This window comes from Antechinus flavipes, chromosome 4 (genome assembly GCF_016432865.1).
Source record: "Antechinus flavipes isolate AdamAnt ecotype Samford, QLD, Australia chromosome 4, AdamAnt_v2, whole genome shotgun sequence".
NCBI classification, from domain to species: domain Eukaryota; kingdom Metazoa; phylum Chordata; class Mammalia; order Dasyuromorphia; family Dasyuridae; genus Antechinus; species Antechinus flavipes.
In genome coordinates, this window is record NC_067401.1 from 421,297,100 (window position 1) to 421,321,082 (window position 23,983).

Consider the following 23,983-nt stretch of genomic DNA (forward strand, 5'->3'; position numbering starts at 1 on the left):
TTGAAGGTTTGCAAAGCATTGTTCACACATTATTTCATTTGATATGAAGAGACCTTAAGAAACCATCTGTGCCAAATTACCTCTTCATAACTGTATCTTCTCTACCACATCATAGGATCTTGATCTAAAGTGGGAAGGGGATTCTAGAGACAGAGGTGGACTAGGAATTGTTTAGTCCACAAAACCAGAGTTTGATTTAATAACCAAAGAGTTTGGAACTTTCCAAAAATACTCTACACATTTTAGCTTAATCTGCATTATAAATATTTTCTAGATCACTTTCTTATGTTTTGCTAGTCAACATAATAATAAGTCAAATCCTAATATATATGTTTGCCAATTTCCATGGTGTAAATGCTCAGACTTTAACAATCATTTAACAATCATTTCTGTTTTGCAGAGATCGATGCCCCCAAGAACTTACGGGTGGGCTCCCGTTCAGCAACCAGCCTGGACCTTGAATGGGACAACAGTGAAGCTGAAGTTCAGGAGTACAAGGTGGTATACAGCACCCTGGCGGGTGAGCAATACCATGAGCTGATGGCCCCTAAGAATTCAGGCCCTACCACCAGAGCCACCCTCACAAGTGAGTAATGCCTTCCCTGACCCTGAAGCCCTTCAGTCCCTAGGGACATCACTGGGATCTTTATTGGTCAATGACTGCCTGAAAATCCCTAAAATGAGAAAGGACTTAATCAAAAACAACTAATCATTACTGGAAGTATTTCAAATGCTGTAGCAACAAGATGTGGATTTATTGGTAAATCTAGGGCTTTCAATGTTTCAAAAGGATAAATAAGATAAATGCCAAAATTTGTATGAACTTATTGCATAATTTGCTCATTTGATTGGAGATGTAACCATTAATATGGATGTTGGAGGTCTATTTCATTGATTTGTTAGGTTGTGTTTTTCTATCAATACATTTCCTATCCCATTTGTTTGGACATTTTTATATTAATGGTGATATTTGCTAAGTTTACTTACTTTTTTATTCACCGTAATTGTTGGGATGGAGGATAGGTAAGAAAGTAATTAATTGGTGTGGGAAATAGGGAATAAAAATCTGGGTAAGAGAAGTTATAAACAATAGAAAGTGTCTACAGATGATTAGAGCATAGATTTATAGCTGGAAAGTACCTCAAAGAGCTAGTTCAACTAATCCAGATAGTCCAAACCCTTCATTTTATAAATGAGGAAAACTTAAAGTCACATAGGGAATATGCATCACAAGTGGAATTTCTACATAGAGCCCCCATATTCAAAGGTGATATTCTTTCCAGTCTATTGTAGTTCTTAGATCCTCTTATCACAGGAAGAAAGCCAGGACAGCTGAATCTGGCCTTCCTTAGTACTGTTGCTACGTGACTCCATTGAAAGCAGTTGAACAATAAAGAGCAAGGGAAGAATATTTTATTATGGCTTCAGGTATATTTATTGTTGGGTGGCTTTCCTCGTGCATCTCTCTGTTACTCTACAATGTACATATGACTAAAGGAATTTTATATGTCAGGATTCACTTCAAACTGACCAAGATTATAGACATAGAAATAAGAAGAGCTCAGTAGTGAATTTGTGTTGCCAGTCCATGACATTGGATTACTGATAATACCCACTAAGCTAGGAAATCTATGTGTCTTAGACCTCTGTGGCAGTCTGGCAAAGCCTACAGATCACTTCTCAGAAGAATGCTTTTAAGTGCATAAAATGAAGTAGAATTACAATGGAAACCAATTGCTAGTGAAAATAAGGATGTGGATTTTGTTTTGTTTCCCTATCCAGGTCCATAGACCCACTAAAAATGCCTTGGGGGTCCTTGAACCCTAAATTTAGAAGCTCTACTCTACCTCATTCCTTATCCTTTGAGGAATATTTGTATCAGAGACTGAAATAATTCTGAATAACACTGTCCAATAAGAGACGAGGTAGTTTAGTCTAGTGTCCACTCTGATATTGGGAAAGATTGAAGGCGAAAGGAAAAGGGGACAGGAGAAGAGGAGATGGATAGAGAGTGTCATAGAAATAATGAACCTGGATTTGGACTGACTGACTGAGAGATAATGGAAGAAAAAAGAGCCTGGCATGCAATAGTCCATGGGGTCAGAAAGAATCCAGACATGACTGAATGACTAAAAAACAACCACAAAGTTCCCACCCCTAGTAATCTGACAAGTTCTTGTCTGCTCTCCATTTCCCAAAGAGGCACAAACTAATGAAGCCCTTACAAGAGATTCTCCTGGAAAAACACAGAAAATACTACTCTCTAGAGCTAGACCAAAAAGAACAGGTTTCAAGGGAAATATACTTACTCATTCAACAAGATAACGGGAAGCAGAACCCCAACATTGCCATTGAAGAGTTCCCATGTCACACAGAGCAACAAGAAATCCTGCTGATGTTTTCAGACAATAATAAGGCCAGAGCCAGTTCACCAGCATCAAGGCATCCCTGCTTCCATGGTGGGAATAGGAAGGAATAGGAAGTTGCGTGAGAAGGGATAAGGGGAATAAAGTGATGAGAACTTGTCCCAGCTCTCTAAGTAAAAGAACTTCTCTTCTTTCTTTTTGCCTCTGAGGCTTTTATGCTTTTTCTGCCCTGTTGTGTTTCACCAGCTACTTCCCATGAACATGCTTGAACTGGGGCTTGGATCCCACCGGGTGATTCACAGAGACTGTCTCTGTTGTCATGCAGGCATCATGGATAAATAAAGAGTAAAGAGGGAAGGAGAGTACCTTTACCTGACGTGTTCCATCAATAGCCTAGATATGTCACAGAGCAGAAAAGATTAAGCATTGAGGATAGGAATGGGAGGGTCTCATCTGCCTTGGATGCATTAACCACTGAACTAGTGTGATAAAATACATCAAGCACTGGCTATACAATCCAAGATCCCAAATTCAAATCCTGACTGCCATTTACTTTGTATAAATTGAGCAAATAATTTTCCTTTTTTATTATTAGCTTCTTCATATATAAAATGAGGGAGCTGGACTTGATGAGCTCTAAGGTCCCTTCCAGATTGAGATTTCCAATTCAAAAATAATCTTCTGTGACAAATCTAGGTCCTTCTTAGTCCAATATATCTCTACTATGTTATGCTTCCTCAGTAGAGTTTCTATTTCCTGCTGGATTAAAAAAATATTTTATTTTTAAAAAGAAGACATGGAATACTTCAAGGACCACTGACCTAAGACTAAGGAGACCTGAATTCTAGTCCCAGATCTGCCATGAATGTGCCCTTCCATACTTCAAACCTCTGTTTCCATATCTGTAAAATGAAGTATTTGTCCAAAATGGCTTCTGAGCTCTCTTCTTGCTCTGATATGCCGTGACATCATGGTGAATGACAGAAAGCATGTAGCTGTGTTGTCTGATTGGAGAAACACTTTGAAGGCAAAAGTAAACTTGAGGCTGCCAGAGACTGACTTAACTGGACTCTGTACCTCAGCATCTTCCAAAAGCTGTCTTGGTAGACAAGACAGCAGTGAGTGAGTAAAATAAACAGGGATAGTATAATCAAAGCCATTTTCCTTTGAGCTAAAATCTACCCTATGACCTTGCCAAATGATCCCAGTTAAAGTAAATACAATAAATGTTTTCTCCAGACAGACTCGCTTCTGAAGAAAAGAGAGGAGACCAAAAGATATGCTGACCAAGCAAGTTAAGGGGGAAGGGGGGTAAATTAAACACAGAGAAACAGACTAACTGCCTTAAGTGGCTCTTGTGGATAGTTGGAGACATTCAGAAAAAGTAAGTTAAACAAGAGACTCTTAGAATTGGTGCTGGAGGATACATATTTTAAAAAGCAATTTATCATTGCATGGAGCCTCAGGGTGATTAGCAATGAATGAGATTTCAAGGATTGTGGCTATTTGAGAAAGGATATGTTTTAGTCCAATAATGAATATCACAGCAAAGTGGCCTCTAATTCAGAGAAGCAGAGTGCTGTGCAAACCTAAAAGTATCATAAAATGAATTATTATTATTAATCTACATATTCCTTTTAAATTTTCCTCCATATGAAACACAGCAAATAAGTGGTCTAATAACTGATATAGGGTAAGTAACCAAAAGGGAAGGCAGCATAATATGCAAAAAGATTACTGACTGGAGTTAAAATTTTAGATTTGAATCTTCCCTCTGAGACCCTTTGAGGTCCTGAGTCACCAGATCTCAGACAGCTCATCAACAAAATGTTGTTGTTGCTCTTTGTTCTCAAAGAGAACCAATGTCATCGACATGTTCATGAGTTGGATTTAAATGAGGCAAAACTGCACAAAGTTATCCACCCCACTCTGTCTTCCAGAATCATGGAGTTGTACTGAATGGCTTGTGAGGCATTTTCCAGCACACACACACATACACACACACACACACACACACACACACACATTCACACATACTCACACATATGCATATATCTTTAAGTTGTATAAAGCATTTTCCTCCACACCAATGCAGCAAGACATGTAATGTTATTAATATTATTTTGCATTTTAATCTCATTGTCTATCTAAGGTATAGACATAGATATATAGATATAGATATGGTAATAGATATAGATAGATGACAGAGACCAATGAATAAGATCTATAGGATATTCATCCAATTGTACAGTGCAGCTTGAGGCTGAGATGCAACAAATTATGGATCCATTGATTCTCTGCCACTTGCTAATTTTGACCTGACAACACCAAGAAAACAGATTCTTCATCAGCCAGCATCACACCATTCATCTGAGGAACTACTGGTTATAGCAAAAGGCAGTTTTCCAATGAACAAATGAAGAAATTTTGAATTTTATGGATAAGTTCACTTCCCTTGGCAGAATACTTTCCAAAGATATGCGCAAAGACATGAAATTGATCCATTTATTGCTAGCTCAGTGTTTGGGAAATTCCAAAGAAAAGTATGAAAGAGAAGTATTAGGCTGTCTACTAAACTGGTGATCTTATTTTCGTATGCCTGTGAAACCTGGATAACACACCTGCCCCATGCCAGGAGGACAAAGTTACTATCATCTGAATTGTCTTAGGAAGATCCTGAAGATCACCTGGGAAGATAACATACCAGACACTGAAGTCCTTTCTCAAATAGAACTGCCAAGCAGAGAGGGCAGTTCAAATTCCAAATATGTATTTCCTCTAAATAGAGAACTCAAGCAATCATCTGGAGGTCTGAAGAAATAATACAAGAATGAGCTCAAGATCTCTGAAGAACTTTAGAATGCTACCATGGCTTCCGGTTAAGATGGCGGAGAGGAGGCTCACAGTTGCATAAGCTCCGCGCTTTCTCTCACTATCCACTTCATTACAAGCCTCTGAATCAATGCTTGACTGAAAAAAAACCCACAAATAGTTACCAAGAGAAGCCATCCTTGAGATCCGCCAAGAAAGGTCTGTCTTTACTGGAGGGCTGGGGCGGTTTTAGATCGGGCGCAGGCGGCGGGCAGCGGCAGTGAGAGCACGGGAGCAGACTGGAGAGGGGTGGGGAGTGATCGCAGCTGTCTCTGCGGGGAGAGCTTCGCTACAGGTTTGGAACCTGCAGCAAGTCAACAGCCCAGCAGAGAAGCTAAAAACACCGGGGCTGAAGAACACAACCGCAAACAGCTGGAGTCTCTCAGGACCTGGCCGCCCCCCCCTTTCCCCCCCTCAGTGACTCAGCACGCTTTGGGATCTCAGAGCGCAGGCGCAGCACAGTCCTGCTAGTGCCTCACTGCTGCCACCTGCAGTCTGTAGAGGAAGCTCGATAACACACCCAGCCCCCCCCCCCCAAAGAAAGACTCCAGTTTTTTCTGTTTTTCTTTGGTAGTTTGTCTCTGATTAATAGACAGAATGAGCAAGAAGCTGAAGAGGACTTTAACCCTAGACAGCTTCTACACAGATAGAGAGCAGACTCTAAATCCTGAGGAGACTAAAAACAGGCAGTCCCCAGGTGATTCCCCAAAGGAGGAGATCGTCTGTTCCTCAGCACAGATGAACCTCATAGAAGTGATTAAAAAGGCTCTCACAAGGGAGCTAGAAGAAAAATGGGGAAAGCAGAGTGAGGCTTGGCAAAAGGAGAAGGAAGCTTGGGAAAAGGAGAGGGAGGCTTGGCAAAAGAGCCTGGAGAAGTCAGTTAAAGAGAGAGTGGATAAAGAAGTAAAATCCTTGAAAAATAGGATTAGTGAACTGGAAAACAAAATTGGCGAAATGGAAAAAAATTCCACAGAACAAAAGAACTCAATTGGACAATTAGAGAAAGATTTTAAAAAAGTGAGTGAAGAGAATACTTCACTGAAAATCAGAATTGAACAAGTGGAATTGAATGACTCGAGGAGACAAGAAGAATCAGTCAAGCAAATCCAAAAAAATCAAACAATGGAGAAAAATGTGAAATACCTTCTGGGGAAGACAACAGACCTGGAAAACAGATCCAGGAGAGACAATCTGAGAATCATTGGACTCCCAGAAAAACATGATGAAAAAAAGAGCCTGGACACTGTCTTCCAGGAAATCATCAAAGAGAACTGCCCAGAAGTCATAGGAACAGAGGAAAAAATAAACATTGAAAGGATTCATCGATCACCCACTGAAAGGGATCCTAAAATCAAAACACCAAGGAATATAGTGGCCAAATGCCAGAACCCTCAGGTGAAAGAAAAAATATTGCAAGCGGCTAGAAAAACCCAATTCAAGTATCAAGGAGCCACAATAAGGATCACCCAGGATCTGGCAGCATCCACATTAAAAGATCGAAGGGCCTGGAATATGATATTCCGAAAGGCTAAGGAACTTGGTATGCAACCAAAAATAACTTACCCAGCGAGAATGAGCATCTTTTTCCAGGGAAGAAGATGGACATTCAACGAAGTAAGCGAATTTCATCTATTTCTGATGAAAAAACCAGAACTTAACAAAAAGTTTGATCTACAAATATAGAACTCAAGAGAAATCTAAAAAGGTAAAGATTAATCTTGGGAACTATATTTTGACTATATAGATGTATAAAGAATACATGTATACCTTGTTCTAGAAATTGATGTGGAAAGGACATTGTACCAGAAAAAGGGTAAAGTGGGGTAGTACATCTCATGAAGAGGCATAGGAAACCTATTATATCTGAGAGAAAGAATGGAGGGGGATGAATATAGTGGGTATCTTACTGCCTTCAGAATTGGCTTTAAGTGAAAAATCTTAAGACATATTCAATCTATGGTGAAACTTCTCCCACCTCATTGAAAAGTGAGAAGGGAAAAGTGAAAAGGGAAGGAATAAGCTAAGCGGAAGGGAATACGGGAACTGGGAGGGAAAGGGGTAAGATAGGGGGAGGAACTCTAAGGCGGGGGGAGGGACACTAAAAAGGGAGGGCTGTGAGAAGCAAGGGGTGCTCACAAGCTTAATACTTGGAAGGGGGGAAAGGGGAAAGAAGGGAGGAAAGCATAAACCGGGGTTAACAAGATGGCAAGTAATACAGAATTGGTCATTCTAACCATAAACGTGAACGGGGTAAACTCCCCCATAAAGAGGAAGCGGTTAGCAGAATGGATTAAAAGCCAGAATCCTACAATATGTTGTTTACAGGAAACACACCTGAAGCGGGGAGATACATGCAGGTTAAAGGTAAAAGGTTGGAGCAAAATCTACTATGCTTCAGGTGAAGTCAAAAAAGCAGGGGTAGCCATCCTGATCTCAGATCAAGCTAAAGCAAAAATTGACCTAATTAAAAGAGATAAGGAAGGACACTATATCTTGCTAAAGGGTAGCATGGATAATGAAGCACTATCTATATTAAACATATATGCACCAAGTGGGGTAGCATCTAAATTCTTAAAAGAGAAACTAAGAGAGCTGCAAGAAGAAATAGACAGTAAAACTATAATAGTGGGAGATCTTAACCTTGCACTCTCAGAATTAGATAAATCAAACCAGAAAATAAATAAGAAAGAAGTCAAAGAGGTAAACAGAATACTAGAAAAGCTAGATATGATAGATCTCTGGAGAAAATGTAATGGAGACAGAAAGGAATACACTTTCTTTTCAGCAGTTCATGGAACCTATACAAAAATTGACCATATATTAGGACATAAAAACCTCAAACTCAAATGTAGTAAGGCAGAAATAGTAAATGCATCCTTTTCAGACCACGATGCAATGAAAATTACATTCAACAAAAAAGCATGGGGAAGTAGACCAAAAAATAATTGGAAACTAAATAATCTCATACTAAAGAATGATTGGGTAAAACAGCAAATCATAGACATAATTAATAACTTCACCCAAGAAAACGATAATAATGAGACATCATACCAAAATGTATGGGATGCAGCCAAAGCGGTAATAAGGGGAAATTTCATATCTCTAGAGGCCTATTTGTATAAAATAGAGAAAGAGAAGGTCAATGAATTGGGTTTGCAATTAAAAATGCTAGAAAAGGAACAAATTAAAAACCCCCAGTCAAACACTAAACTTGAAATTCTAAAAGTAAAAGGTGAGATCAATAAAATTGAAAGTAAAAAAACTATTGAATTGATTAATAAAACTAAGAGTTGGTTCTATGAAAAAACCAACAAAATAGACAAACCCTTAGTAAATCTGATTAAAAAAAGGAAAGAGGAAAATCAAATTGTTAGTCTTAAAAATGAAAAGGGAGAACTCACCACTAACGAAGAGGAAATTAGAGCAATAATTAGGAGTTACTTTGCCCAACTTTATGCCAATAAATTCGACAACTTAAATGAAATAGAAAAATACCTCCAAAAATACAGCTTGCCCAAACTAACAGAGGAAGAAGTAAATATCCTAAACAGTCCCATCTCAGAAAAAGAAATAGAACAAACTATCAATCAACTCCCTAAGAAAAAATCCCCAGGACCAGATGGATTTACATGTGAATTCTACCAAACATTTAAAGAACAATTAACTCCAACGTTATATAAACTATTTGAAAAAATAGGGATTGAAGGAGTCCTACCAAACTCCTTTTATGACACAGATATGGTACTGATACCTAAACCAGGTAGGCTGAAAACAGAGAAAGAAAATTATAGACCAATCTCCCTAATGAATATTGATGCTAAAATCTTAAATAAAATATTAGCAAAAAGATTACAGAAAATTGTCACCAGGATAATACACTATGACCAAGTAGGATTTATACCAGGAATGCAGGGCTGGTTCAATATTAGGAAAACTATTAACATAATTGACTATATCAATAACCAAACAAACAAAAACCACATGATCATCTCAATAGATGCAGAAAAAGCATTTGATAAAATCCAACATCCATTCCTAATAAAAACACTTGAGAGCATAGGAATAAATGGACTTTTCCTTAAAATAGTCAGGAGCATATATTTAAAACCATCAGTAAGCATCATATGCAATGGGGAAAAACTGGAACCTTTCCCAGTAAGATCTGGAGTGAAGCAAGGTTGCCCACTATCACCATTATTATTTAATATCGTATTAGAAACACTAGCCTCGGCAATAAGAGTCGAGAAAGATATAAAAGGAATTAGAGTAGGCAATGAGGAAACCAAACTATCACTCTTTGCAGATGATATGATGGTATACCTAGAGAACCCCAGAGATTCTACCAAAAAGCTATTGGAAATAATTCATAATTTTAGCAAAGTAGCTGGCTACAAAATAAATCCCCATAAATCCTCAGCATTTTTATACATCACCAACAAAACCCAACAGCAAGAGATACAAAGAGAAATTCCATTCAGAATAACTGTTGATACCATAAAATATTTGGGAATCTATCTACCAAGGAAAGTCAGGAATTATATGAGCAAAATTATAAAAAAGTCTCCACACAAATAAAGTCAGACTTAAATAATTGGAAAAATATTAAGTGCTCTTGGATCGGCCGAGCGAACATAATAAAGATGACAATACTCCCTAAACTAATCTATTTATTTAGTGCTATACCAATCAGACTTCCAAGAAAATATTTTATTGATCTAGAAAAAATAACAACAAAATTCATATGGAACAATAAAAAGTCGAGAATCTCAAGGGAATTAATGAAAAAAAAATCAAATGAAGGTGGCCTAGCTGTACCTGATCTAAAATTATATTATAAAGCAGCAGTCACCAAAACCATTTGGTATTGGCTAAGAAATAGATTAGTGGATCAGTGGAAAAGGCTAGGCTCACAAGACAGAATAGTCAACTATAGCAACCTAGTGTTCGACAAACCCAAAGCCCCTAACTTCTGGGAAAAGAATTCAATATTTGATAAAAACTGCTGGGATAATTGGAAATTAGTATGGCAGAAATTAGGCATGGACCCACACTTAACACCATATACCAAGATAAGATCAAAATGGGTCTATGACCTAGGCATAAAGAACGAGACTATAAATAAATTAGAGGAACATAGAATAGTTTATCTCTCAGACTTGTGGAGGAGAAAGAAATTTGTGACCAAAGATGAACTAGAGACCATTACTGATCACAGAATAGAAAATTTCGATTACATCAAATTAAAAAGCCTTTGTACAAATAAAACTAATGCAAACAAGATTAGAAGGGAAGCAACAAACTGGGAAAACATTTTCACAGTTAAAGGTTCTGATAAAGGCCTCATTTCCAAAATATATAGAGAACTGACTCAAATTTATAAGAAATCAAGCCATTCTCCAATTGATAAATGGTCAAAGGATATGAACAGACAATTTTCAGAGGATGAGATTGAAACTATTACCACTCATATGAAAGAGTGTTCCAAATCATTATTGATCAGAGAAATGCAAATTAAGACAACTCTGAGATACCACTACACACCTGTCAGATTGGCTAAGATGACAGGAAAAAATAATGATGAATGTTGGAGGGGATGCGGGAAAACTGGGACACTAATGCATTGTTGGTGGAGTTGTGAACGAATCCAACCATTCTGGAGAGCAATCTGGAATTATGCCCAAAAAATTATCAAAATGTGCATATCCTTTGATCCAGCAGTGTTTCTATTGGGCTTATATCCCAAAGAAATACTAAAGAAGGGAAAGGGACCTGTATGTGCCAAAATGTTTGTAGCAGCCCTGTTTGTAGTGGCTAGAAACTGGAAAATGAATGGATGCCCATCAATTGGAGAATGGCTGGGTAAATTGTGGTATATGAATGTTATGGAATATTATTGTTCTGTAAGAAATGACCAGCAGGATGAATACAGAGAGGCTTGGAGAGACCTACATGAACTGATGCTAAGTGAAATGAGCAGAACCAGGAGATCATTATACACTTCGACAACGATATTGTATGAGGACATATTTTGATGGAAGTGGATTTCTTTGACAAAGAGACCTGAGTTTCAATTGATAAATGACGGACAAAAGCAGCTACACCCAAAGAAAGAACACTGGGAAACGAATGTGAACTATCTGCATTTTTGTTTCTCTTCCCGGATTATTTATACCTTCTGAATCCAATTCTCCCTACGCAACAAGAGAACTGTTCGGTTCTGCAAACATATATTGTATCTAGGATATACTGCAACATATCCAACATATAAAGGACTGCTTGCCATCTAGGGGAGGGGTGGAGGGAGGGAGGGGAAAAAAAAAATCGGAACAGAAATGAGTGTAAATATAATGTAATTATTAAATAAAAAAATTAAAAAAAAAAAAAAAAAAAAAAAAAAAAAAAAGAACTTTAGAATCTTTTGTGAAACATGGGAGGCAGAACTGCCCATCATGTCAAACTCATATTAAAGAAGGCTCTGGGCTCTATAAGCAAAGCAATACTTCAATAGCTCAAAAGAAACATGAGATGCACAAATTTAGAGGCAATTCCATTTGAAATGTTGACATGGATTTTTTGTATCCAATCTGTGGGAGAGTCTTTCAAGCTCATATTAGTCTGATCGGCCACTGCTGGATAATTTTACCTTGACCTCCAACATAGTGATGCTGTTCAAGAACAAAGGACAACAGCCACTCAATAGTCTGAACATTATTCACTCTACCCTCTTAGTATATTTTTTGGATAGTTAGGCCAAACTCTTTTGAATACTAATGCATGTAACTTATAAGCTGGGCTCTGAACTTATTAGGTTGCCTTTGGAAATAGCCAAAAAAGTTCCCAAGCTTAGCTTTAAACCGATGATCTATCTTTTTAAAACCAACATTCTTTCTTCAACACAACATTCTCTTAACAAACTCAAGCCTCTCTCTGAAACAAAGATCTATCTTCTTCACATTCATGTTCTTTCTAAAATATTGTAAAACATGGAATACTACATTCTCCAAAGAAGTGAAAGAATTACCCACAGGACAATGGAGAAATTCAAAGTGGATGTGAGCAATACAACATATAATAAACAAAGAGTTATTCAGGGGAAGCCATATAAAACATATTATATAAGAGATGTATAGAATCATGTATCAAGAATAAAAAATTTAAATCCTGTTGGACATCCCTTACTCAATTACTAGCCTTTTGATTTCAAGGGCATAAATGGAAGATAGTACTCTCTCCTCTAGGTCACCAGCTGCCTCCAACATGTTGGGTGGGTCCCCCATAGAGAACTTTTGGGGGACAGAAGAATGACATTTTCACAGGATGAACAGATATGAAGAGGTTTTGAAGGAAGGAATACTTGGATGAGACCATCCATCTGTCTGGAACATTCAAGATGGAGAAAAATAACATTTCCTCTACACTCTAAAGACCATGGATTATTTGCATCAAAGCTATGAATCATTTCCCTCACCTCAGCCCCTTTCAAGTTCAAGTTTCTTTAGAGCAGGGATTGTGTTTTATTTTTCTGTTTGAATCCATTTAGCTTTATGCTTTGTACACAGTAACCACTTAAGAAATGTTTTTTTCATTCATTTATTCATGGAGAAAATAAACTTCAGAGAGGTTAAGGACTTTGCCCATGGTCACACAGCTAATAAATGTCAGAGGTGGAATTTTAAACAGTCAGGTCTCCTAATACAGATCTAAATTTTTACTCCCAATACAGTAGACTTACAGTGGAGATTAGATTATCACCACTAGGGAGGTGGGTTTGTTTTTGTTTTTGAGGCTAAGTGTAATTAGCTTCAGGAGCTCACCAACTGAGGAGGTTTATAAAGGCAAATAGCTTAAGTGATTTACAAAGGGATTAGAGTCTGGGTAGAAAGTTCTCTGCCAGTCTACTTACTAGGATAAGAATTACTAGGATTATCAATTCTCTTGCTGCTGGGCATGGAAGGGGGTGAGCCAGGGAGGGAGGATGGAAAGGGCAGAGTTTAGAGAGAGAGAAGGGGAGAACAGTAAGAAGTTTGCTCCAGGGATTGGTTTGTTTTTGAAAGGGTTATATTTTTCTCGGTTTTACACAGCTTTTGGCCAATAAAGAAAGAGACCTTTAGCCCCCAGGGGAAGCACTGATCCGGCTTTGGGAGCCTCTGGATTCCCTAAGTAGAGGGAAGGAAATGTTAGCTCCCCAAAAGGTTATGAATGAAATCAATGGTACAGTCCCTGTGTTCTGATCATCTCCCAATAAACAGCCTTCGGCAAAGGCATAGATTCTGACCCTTAATGTTCTGACCTTGACTTTGGTTTGCTGTTCACATGCCCTTTGTTCCAGTAGTTGACAAAAAGGCTTTAAATCACATACTTGCATCCACTTGCAATCCCCAGAAGCAGCAGCCTGAGAACCAAAGTCACTTTGTAGATTCCTCTCTTTCCTGAATCCAGACCTTTTCTAAATAACAAACTCCTTCCATCTCAGAATCTTTAAATAGCTCTTGACTGACCCTTTTCCAGCTCTCCCCAAACACCTTATCTTCTGCAATATGGGAATCAAAGAGAACATAAAGCGACAATACCTTCCCACTCCCATACTGTACCAAGCCTCCAGAATTTGCTCCTGAACAGCAGTTTCTCTAAATGCAATCATTTTTTTTCTCTTTGCTGATGGCTTTTCGACCTTTAAAAATAACTCTTTAGCCTCTGTAACTCTAGCACAAAGATGTCTGTCTGGCCATTGTACAATCCCTTTGCGGCTCAAAGATGCTAGACATTTTCACATAGAATTTAGCAGCTGTTGTTAGTTAACAGGACCTGGTCAATCTGCCTTAGCAGTTGGGCTACTTCTTAGGAAATACAAAAAAATAAAAGACATTACTTCATATCGCTGGTAAGGAAGGAAAGGAGGAAGGACACAATGTCTACCTTGGAATTTGGTCAAGCTTCTGTCCTCACTGATCTGGACTCTTGCAGAATAGAAATAATAGACCACCTTTCATGAGACATAATGATTGACTATTGTTGATTGGTAGGGATAAATTTGCTTTGATCCTACCATACTCTGTCATCTGATCTCTGTTGTGATTCTAGCTGGTAAAGTCCAGGATCCTTCATCTGTTATATGAAATTAGGTGGCAATCAATTAATCAACATTTATTAAGCACCTACTATGTGCTAAGCACTAGGAATCCAAAAGAGAGAGAGAGAGAGAGAGAGAGAGAGAGAGAGAGAGAGAGAGAGAGAGAGAGAGAGACAAAAAATAGTCTCTGCCCTCAAAAAATTTAAAGTCTAATGCAGGAAATAATGGACAAACAAATATGTGCCAACAAGCTATTTGCAGGATAAATAGGAGATAATTAACAGAGGAAAGGCACTGGAATTAAAAGGAGTTGGGGAAGGCTTCCTATGAAGAGTAGGATTTCAGTTGGGAATTAAAAGAAGTCGGGAAAGTCAGTAGTCAGTGAGGAAGAGAGATTATTCCATGCATAGGAGACAGCCAGAGAGAATGTCCAGAACCAAGAGATGGAGTGCCTTGTTTGTACAGGAGGCCAGTGTCACTACATTGAAGAATAAAGGGTGAGAGGAAGGTGAAAGGAAACTTGAAAAGTAGGCTAGAGCAGGATTATCAAGGACTTTGAATGCAAATAATAAGAATAATAATAATAGCACTTTATATTTAATCCTGAGGATATAGGAAATCACTAAAGGTTATGAGGTAAAGAAGCAATATGGTAGGACTTGTATTTTAAGAAAATCACTTTGGCAACTGAAGGGACAGACAGACCCACCAGCAGGTTATTGTAATAATGTAGATGTGAGATAATAAGGGCCTGGGATGGCAGTCTCAGAAGAGAAAAGAAGGATCATTGGAGAAATGTTGAAGTTGATAGTCTTTGACAACATCCTGAATATGGGGAGTAAGGAGTCCAGGATTACTCCTAAATTGTGAGTCTGAGGGACTGAGAGGGACTGACCTGTACAATAATAGAAAAGATAGGAGATGAGAGAAGGTTTTGGAGGAAATAACAGATTGTCCTGGGCATAATTAGTCAACTGGAAATCCAGTTTGAAGTATCTAAAAGGCAGTTGGAGATGTGAGATTGGAAATCAGCAGAGAGATTAGGACAGGAAAGAGATCATCAGCATAAAGATTGTAGCCAAATCCTTGGGAACTGAAAAAAATCACCAAATGAAGTAATATAAAGGAAAAGGGAAGAAGAGAAGTCAAATAGAGGGCTAGGACAAACCCCTGTGAGTCATCTACACTTAGAAGGAGGAACCAGCAAAGAAGACAAAGAAAAGGTAATCAGGTAGGCTGAAGGAAAACTAGGAGGGAATAACATCCTGAAAACCTAGAAAGAAAATGTTATTAAGGAGGAAAAGATGATTGACAGAGTTGAAGGTTACAGAGAGAACTGAATGGACTTCTCCAACATCTGAGAGGTTAGCAGTCTTCCTGACTCTAAATCTGATACTCTATTCACCAAGTCACCTAGCTGCTTTATTGCTGGGGACTGGGAAGTCTTTAAAACAGAGAACTTGGAAAAAATGTGAAAGAGCCAGTCCCTACTTTCAAAGAGTCTCAGAATTTACAGTATCTATCCTCCCAAATACAATGTAACTTTTTTTGAAGGAAGGCTCTTTTTTTTTGTCTTTATTATCCCCACTGCCTTGCCCATAAATGCTTGTTTATTGTTAATAGGTGATCTGGAGGAATTGGCTAAATTAGGTACAGATTGAGAGACCATAAATGACTTATTCATAGTCCAGGCAGCAGCATCCCTGACTCAAAATGACATTCTTCATTTTGAAAAGAGCCCCATGCAACTCAGTAAGAGTTGCTAGGAAGCCCATCATCTATGAAACTGAGTTACTTTCTCCACACATATTCAAGCATAGTTACTAAAGTGAGGGAGCATTAAAATTCACTCCTGGGAATGTTCTGTTAATTAGCTTGGGGACTTGAGAAGATCTCAATTCCAAGGCCCCTTAACTTCCAGGAGAAGGACACAGAGCAGGAGTAAACTTTCTCTGGGCTTATCCCATTTGCCTCATTTTCTCACCTGTAAAATGAATTGGAAAAGGAAATGACAAACCATTTCAGTTTCTTTGTTGAGAAACTTCCAAATGGGGTCACAAAAAGCCAAACACTACTCAAAATGACTGCACACACACACACACACACACACACACACACACACACACACACACACACAGGGTTTAAGTCTTTCTAAGAGATGGGATTGTTGGTAGATAGTTCAACGTACAAAAGCATCAGGCAGAGCTCCTCAGAGAACAGAAGAAGGATTTTCCATGAAGGAACCCAATTCTCTACCAGGACTCCAGCTGGCAAATCAAATCAGACCAAGGCACTTAATGTTCCTTCACTTCACCCTGTCTGCACTCCCATGATGTGCCAGTTGCACAAACACCAAACTGTGTATAACAGTCTCAATGCTCTGTGGGCTGTTGAGGGGAGTGAAGGGGGAGCCTGAGGTCTCGAGCCTAGACCTCACTTGGAGTTTTTTTTGAGTGAAGTAACACTGACCTCAAGTGGTCACTTCAGTGAAGAGCCTGATGGACATTTGGAAGGGTCTGCCTTTTGGAGAACTGGAAAGATAGCTGTCAGACTCCAGGAACAGTGAGGGATCATAAAGGGAATAAAAAAGAGACCACTAAACTCTTCTCCCATTCAGAGGAAAGACTTCAATGGAGGGGAACTGGAAAAAAGGGACCAAGGGAAGAGCCAGGTAGGAATTTTTCAGCTTCTGCTTGGCATCTTCAGCAAGCCACACTTGTTTACACTAAGGGATTGGAGACTGGATGTTCCAGTAGGACCGGGAATGATGAGAACTGTTTTTCATTAATTTCATTGGCAAGGAGAACATTCCATCTGAGAAAGGTCCTTAAAAAATAAAGATGGGTTTGTTGAGCCAGTCTCTTCCTTAAAATCTGCAATGAATTGGCTCAGTTGGCTGCTTTTCTTGATGCTTGGACACTATCCACACCCAAAGAACAGGGAGATGTCCTCAGATGTCTGAATGGGCCAGGAAACTCAAAAGAAGTTCATAGATGGGATGAAGAACTAGAGATCTTAACCCACTGGAAAACAGCTGGCAGGGAGGTCTCTGACATGGGATGATCATTAGGACTCCAGAAAGTACTCTCTGTCTACAAATATCTCTTACACCTTGGTGCTACAACATTTGAAATCCCATCAGTAATATCTGGTTGTTTTTGACTGATCCCTTTTCTACCCTAAAGCAGAATTCTTTGAAGAGGCAAATATTACTGGGAGAAGTATCCATTGGTACCTCAAGTTTAGTATTAATTAACCAGATTATTATTCTGTGTAACACTAGGAAGGGGGGGGACTCAGAGTAGCATGGTACAGAGCTAGAAAAAGGCACTTTGGAGTACCATGTATAAATAAGTCACAATTTCACTGAATATTATGTTTAGCTATGACATTTAGCATTTCTCCAAAATTCATGCCTTTTTGGAAAAAAAGTCGAGAGCTCCAAGTCCATCCCAAGTTTAACTTTACACTTGAGCTTCTCACCAGCCTTGCTAGCTTAAGAGGGTTCCATCTAAGTGACAAGACCCCCTGAACCCAAAGAGCACTTTAAATCCCTTTCCTTAAGATGTGACATATGCATGTTTTTGCTGGCAAAGAACTAAGATCTGAGCTTCTCACCCCAGTTGGACACAATTAGCAATGTAGAACCCATGTGTTCTCAAGCTCAGGAAATGTCATTCTAGTTTATCTATAGCCGTTTCTTCCTAAGTGGGAAATCATTAACACTTTAGTCTAAACTGTTGGCCCATTTCTTTGGCTATTCTCTGATTGCTTTATGAATCCTTAAGTCTGGGTCCTGCACATTTAATGGGAGTCATCCTGAAGACCAAAATAGTCACTTTTCAGCTCACTATTAGGACCATCACCTCAAATGACAATTGGTTATCTTCATTTAGCTATTCATGATCATAATCAAAGAAAACAAGGTTCTCTGACTTACAGGACCTTCCCTTCTCTGAATTCCTCTTATGTTTACAGGCAATTCCACATAATCTGGAATTCAGATATTGTTCAAGTGGGGGGGAGGGGGTGTGAGAAGTGGGTGTGTTCATGCTATTCTGTTCTTTTGAGTAGATTATAAATTCCTTAAGAGCAGTCATGATGTTTTATATAGAAAGTCTTATGTATGTAAGCAGTCACAGTGACATACACCTATAATGTTAGCTACTGTGGAGACAACAGCCCACCTATCCCCTGAGCTTGGGGGTTCTAAGCTGCATCTGCAGTTTGGAGCTGACTGGGCTTCTACATAATTTGGCATTAATATGGTGAACCCTTGAGAGCAGTGAGTCAGCAGGATGCCTAAAAAAGAGAGACCAAAACCCATCCTGGGACAGACAGTGAACAGGTCAAAGCTCGTAGTTCAGTTTGAGTGGAACCGGGTTTGTGAGTAGACCTGGTACTTCAAATCTGAGCAAGATAAGTGCAGGGGAAGAAGAAAGACAGAAACATAAGCAGAGAGGGTAAGAGGGGAAAAGAGACAAAGAGAGGCAGACATAGACAGAGAGAGACAAAGAGACAGAAAGACAGAGAGAAGGGGAGGGAGAGGGAGAAAAAGGGAGGGAAAGAGAGGAGGGAGGGAGAGTGATGGAGAGAAATGGAGGGAAGGAGGGAGGGAGGGAAAATGACAGAGGGAAAGGGAGGGAGGAAAGAAGGAAGGGAAAGAGAAGGAAGGAGGAAGAGTGATGAAGGAAAAGAGAGGGAGGGAGGGAGGAAAAGAGGAGGAAGGAAAGAGAGGGAGGGAGGAAGAAAGATGGAGGTAGGGAGTGGGGGAGAAGGGAGACAGAAATAGAGACAGAGAGAGGGGGGAAGAGGAAGAGATGGAGGGAGGGAGGGAGGGAGGAAAGGAGAGAAAGAGAGAGAAACATTTTATTTTCATTATTTGAATTACCTCTTAAATACAAATGACTTCTTTGGGACAGCCACCACCAATTGTGTTGCCACAGGAAATGGTCTCCTATCCCAGCTATTGTTCTTTCTCCCATTTGCTGCTTTAAACCCCACATTTGTTTTTAAGACTCTTCCATTGATTTAAGACTCTTCCCCCAGATCCCTAAGGGAACAGGGGGTAGCAGGCCTGGTGGGCTTTATTGTTAGTCATTTGTTTTAGTCATGTCCAACTCTTTCTCACTCCATTTGGGGTTTTCCTGGCAAAGATGCTGAGTTGATTTGCCATTTCCTTCTCCGATTCATATTACAGATCAGTAGACTGAGATAAGTGCCTTGCCCAAAATTAACCAGTTAATCAGTATCTGAGGCTGGATTTGAATTCAAAAGGGACATTTCCTGAATCCAGGAGCAACACGTATTCACAGTGTCACCTTAGCTACCCAAGCAATAGGATGGGGACAAAGAAAGAAAAAAAGTGAAACCCACAGAGCCACTCTTCTCTCTCATTCCTAAAACCAGAGTCAGGCTAACCATAAGTGAGGTAGGAAGTTACCTAAGTTGAAATATGTAGGCAGGAGTGAAAGAAATAGCACAAAGGACAATTTTTAATATGAATTTTTGTAAATCCACACATTTTAATTCCCCAAAGATCTACCCTCCCTGGACAGGTGCTCATGTGGTGATTTTGGATGCCCTTTTTCTGGAGAGAATATTAAAGAATGAAATAATATAAGATAAAAGAGAAACAATGAAATGATCAGCAAGAGGGTTTATATCATTCATTTTTCCATCAAAGACAATAGATTCACTGCTATTTGGCTCTAATGTTTAAGCCCTAACCCCAACTCTGCAACATTCCCAACCCACATCCTATATCTTCGCTCTTATCCCCTCACAAAGATGCCTTCTTTTTCTAGTGAGGAAATGGCCAGGAAGTTCCCCACATCTGGGATTTGACCTAAAATGCAGGTGAAAGTTAACTGCTGGATCACAGATAAACAAAAAAAAATTATTATATATATATAATTTTTTATACTTTATATAAAAAGTACTTTGCAAATGTCAAAGTACTATATAAATGTTATCCATTATTATCAGTTATTTATATAGACACTTTTCTACAGGAATTAAATGAAAGGGAGAAAGGGAACATAGGAGGGAATCTCTTGGTTCATTAGCTCTTGAATCTGGATTGATTTGTTTGATGGCCAAGGAGGAAGTCAGACACCAGACTGGATGATCTCTATGTAACTTCCAGTTCTAGACTTCTATATTTTCGTTACATGGCCTGTTAAGGACCATAGCTAGGTGAAGGGGCAGGTTAATTCTCAGCCTCCACAACTGTGAATCTTAACACTTGAAGGAGGTGCAAAGCAGCCTTTATTTATGCAAATGTTCCTTGTGGATTGGGAATGAAATAAATTGGAGGCAAGAGGGAAGAGGGGAGAGATCAGAGAATGCAACTGTTCCTCAATCTCCTTGTATCATCACCATCCTCTCACATGAAGAGATCCATTCTACAGTTCTGAGTTAGACCTCCAGTAGCCACTGGCAGGTAGCTCTCATATCTCAACAATGGTCTTTGGGTTGTTGTCTCCTTCTTCATGAGGGTAAAGGTATAGTAGTAGCTAGCTATGAAACTCTACCTTTGACCCAATAAACTGAAGTCCAATCAATCAAATAAAAATTGTTGAACATTATCAAAGGCTGTCAGTTCTATTTTCTTGGTACCCACTAGATCTGAACACCATTCTCTGACCTCTACCCAGTCTTGATATCTTCCAACCATATTTGTTTCCCATCATCTCAGAAGGACAGAAATTGGAGAGGGCAGGAGTATACTGTTTATTCAGCTCATAAAGATTTCTCACTGGAGTGGGCAGAGGACCACTATATGCTCAAGCGGCTTTCTGAACCACTATAAACAGGACTTTGCCAACTAAGGACCGGATTCTCTCCAAGCCTCTGGAGTGGTCCAGAACAGGTGGAGTAGGGAGAGAGAGAGATAGAAACATGATGGTTTGATTAAGCACTTCCTATGTGATGAGCATTATACTAGGCATAGGTGATATAAATACAACCAAGTTTAATTCCTGCCTTCAAAAAACTTATATTTTTATGGCAGGAGACAATACATAAGAGAGTAAGTTAAAAAGTTGGAAGAAGGGGAAAAGTGGGAAAATGTTGAGATGGCCAGGAAGCCATATTGTGACTGCCAGCAAGACAATATCTATCAATGCCTGATGTCCATGGAATAGAGTCCATGGCTCGTTGGGAGGTGGAGAGATTGGAATGAGAGATAGAGAGGATATGAGGAAGTGACCCAGGAAATCAAGCAGAGAAGTTTTCCCAGAACTAGGTAATTTGGAGAAAAGCAATTGGACCAAAGTGGGAATATTATACTCTCAGATACACTGGGTTGCAGAATACCTTCATATGAATCCTTTGGAGTATGAAAGTAGAGCTATCCTTGGCCTTTCTATTTTTCTTCCAGGATGTTTGTTTGGACTGATATATATATATATATATATATATATATATATATATATATATATATATATATATATATATATATATATATATATATATATATATGCAGAGAATCTCTTTGCAGTAAGAGGAATACCAAAATATATTTTTTTTCTGGCAACCTTAGTTGTATAGATTTATCCTGAATCTTCCCACTCTCGTTTGCATAATCAGATTGTCAATCTGGCAATCACTGATGGCTAAATGATCAATTTTTCCTCTTATTCAGACTGAAGACATTGAAAATTGAAATATTTTACAATGCTTACTCTGGATTTAGGTAGTTAATAAAGCAACATTTGAATTACATTGAATTCTCCCTTTAACAATAATGGCCAAAGAGGATGCCATATAATCAAACGGAGAGCAAAATCTATTTTGTGGAGCAAGGGACTGGGAGCAAAAGAATTTAAGAAATTACAGACCTTGAACAACTGTGCTTTCAAAAGTAATCAGAAAGACAAAAGTGGGATCCCATCAAAGAAATACCTGCAATCTGATCAGAGATGAGCAGTTAAAAGGACATTTTTGCTTCTAAATCCAAATTTATCTGAGACCATGTGAGCTAAGGAGCACAGAATTGTATATCTGACTGTAATGCCTGAGTTCAGTATTGAACAAGATGAATTGTCTCTAATAATTGCTTATTAATGTCTAGAACTGCATTTCTCCCTGTAAAACCCAGATGAGGCAATGGATAAATCCATCTCACCCACTGTAGCTTCTGTCCCAGACTCTTTTGTTGTTGTTTGCAAGGCAGAATAGAGCAAATTGGAGAGGAAATGGAAACTTTCAAAGTTCTTAAAGCCCCAGTCTTTGGCTTTATGCCAAATCTAGTTTGGTTATAACACTGACCTGGGAAATCTCATAATCTGGATTAAGAAGTAGGATGTTAATAATCTAATTGTTTTTAATTTTTCAGTGTTTCATTTCTTTTAAGTTCCCCACACAAAACCCAATTGAGCACTGAAAAACAGGGTGCCTTTGGATTTAAGAAATTACCAAGAATTTAGAAAAAGGTGTGTTTTCTTACCTTGCTTCTTTGTAGAAGGAAAAGACTGAACATGTAGTATACTGCAAATAAAATCAGCTTTTTTTTTGAAATTCTGATTAATTTTGCTGAACTTTTTTCCTCTTTGATTTTTTAAAATTATGGTTCTTATAGATAGGGGTAAAAGATAAGAATACATTGGGAAATCTAGATGATATAAAAACAAAATGTATCAATTAACTCCAATATTTTTAGAAGAGGTGTCTGGTAAGTATAAAGACCAGTAGATAAATTTACTTTGTAATATTTGCAATCCCCAACCCAAGTTCATAAGTCTAGAGTTGAAGACGACCTTAGAGGCCATCCAATCCAATCCCCTCATTTTGCAAATGAAGAAACTATTAATTAAAACAATTGGCCCAAGGTAACATGGTGGTAGTGGCAGGACTCAGATTCCTACTAGAGCCTAATAACAGATTCATTCCTACACTACACACGGCCCTTAAATATGAATGGTTCCCTTATGATGCAGTTAAGGGACCATGTGGCCAAAGACACACTCTTTTCCTTCATGGTTCCACCTATTGGTATTTCCCTCTTTCCCTTCTCTTACCTGGGACAGTTCAATCTGAAAACTGATTTATAATCCCATAGAATAGTAGCTATTAAATTTAAAACTTGAAAGTTTCTTAGAGAGCCTCTAGTTCAACCACTTCACAGTGTGGGTGAAGAAACTGTAGCCCAGAGTCACGGGGTCTCTGAGGGCAGAGACTGTTTTTCGCCTTTTTGCATTTGACACATAGTAGGTACATTTATTAAGTACCTACTATGTGTCAAATGCAAAAAGGCGAAAAACAGTCTCTGCCCTCAAGAAGATCACAATCTAAATGGGCAAAGCAACACGTAAATAATGGTGCAATTGAAATATACAGAATAGGAACCAATAAACAAAGGAAAGACACTAGAATTAAGAGATATTGGGTATGGGGTAGCTGACAGCATAATGGATAGAGCACTGGTCCTGGAGTTAAGAAGGATCTGAGTTCAAATCCAGATAATTCCCATTCCAGAGAGAGAGAGAGAGAGAGAGAGAGAGAGAGAGAGAGAGAGAGAGAGAGAGAGAGATGGAGAAATGGAAATGGATGGTAAGAATAGAGATAGCACAGTTATCTCTATTGGAGAACAGCTAGTGACCAAGTGAAATTGTATAGAAGGAGAAAAGAAGAGGGTCCAAGACAGAGCCCAATCACAACCTAGATAGGTTAA

At 38.7% G+C, this 23,983-nt stretch overlaps 1 protein-coding gene across 2 annotated transcripts in view; it reads left to right on the top strand.

Annotated features, from left to right (window-relative positions):
- TNR (tenascin R) overlaps positions 1 to 23,983 on the top strand; it is a 108,992-nt gene that overhangs the window by 29,455 nt on the left and 55,554 nt on the right. For both annotated transcript variants that reach the window (XM_051998905.1, XM_051998906.1), the window contains one exon: positions 401 to 586. In XM_051998905.1, coding sequence (XP_051854865.1) covers positions 401 to 586 — 186 coding nt within the window. The remainder of the gene's footprint in view (positions 1 to 400; positions 587 to 23,983) is intronic.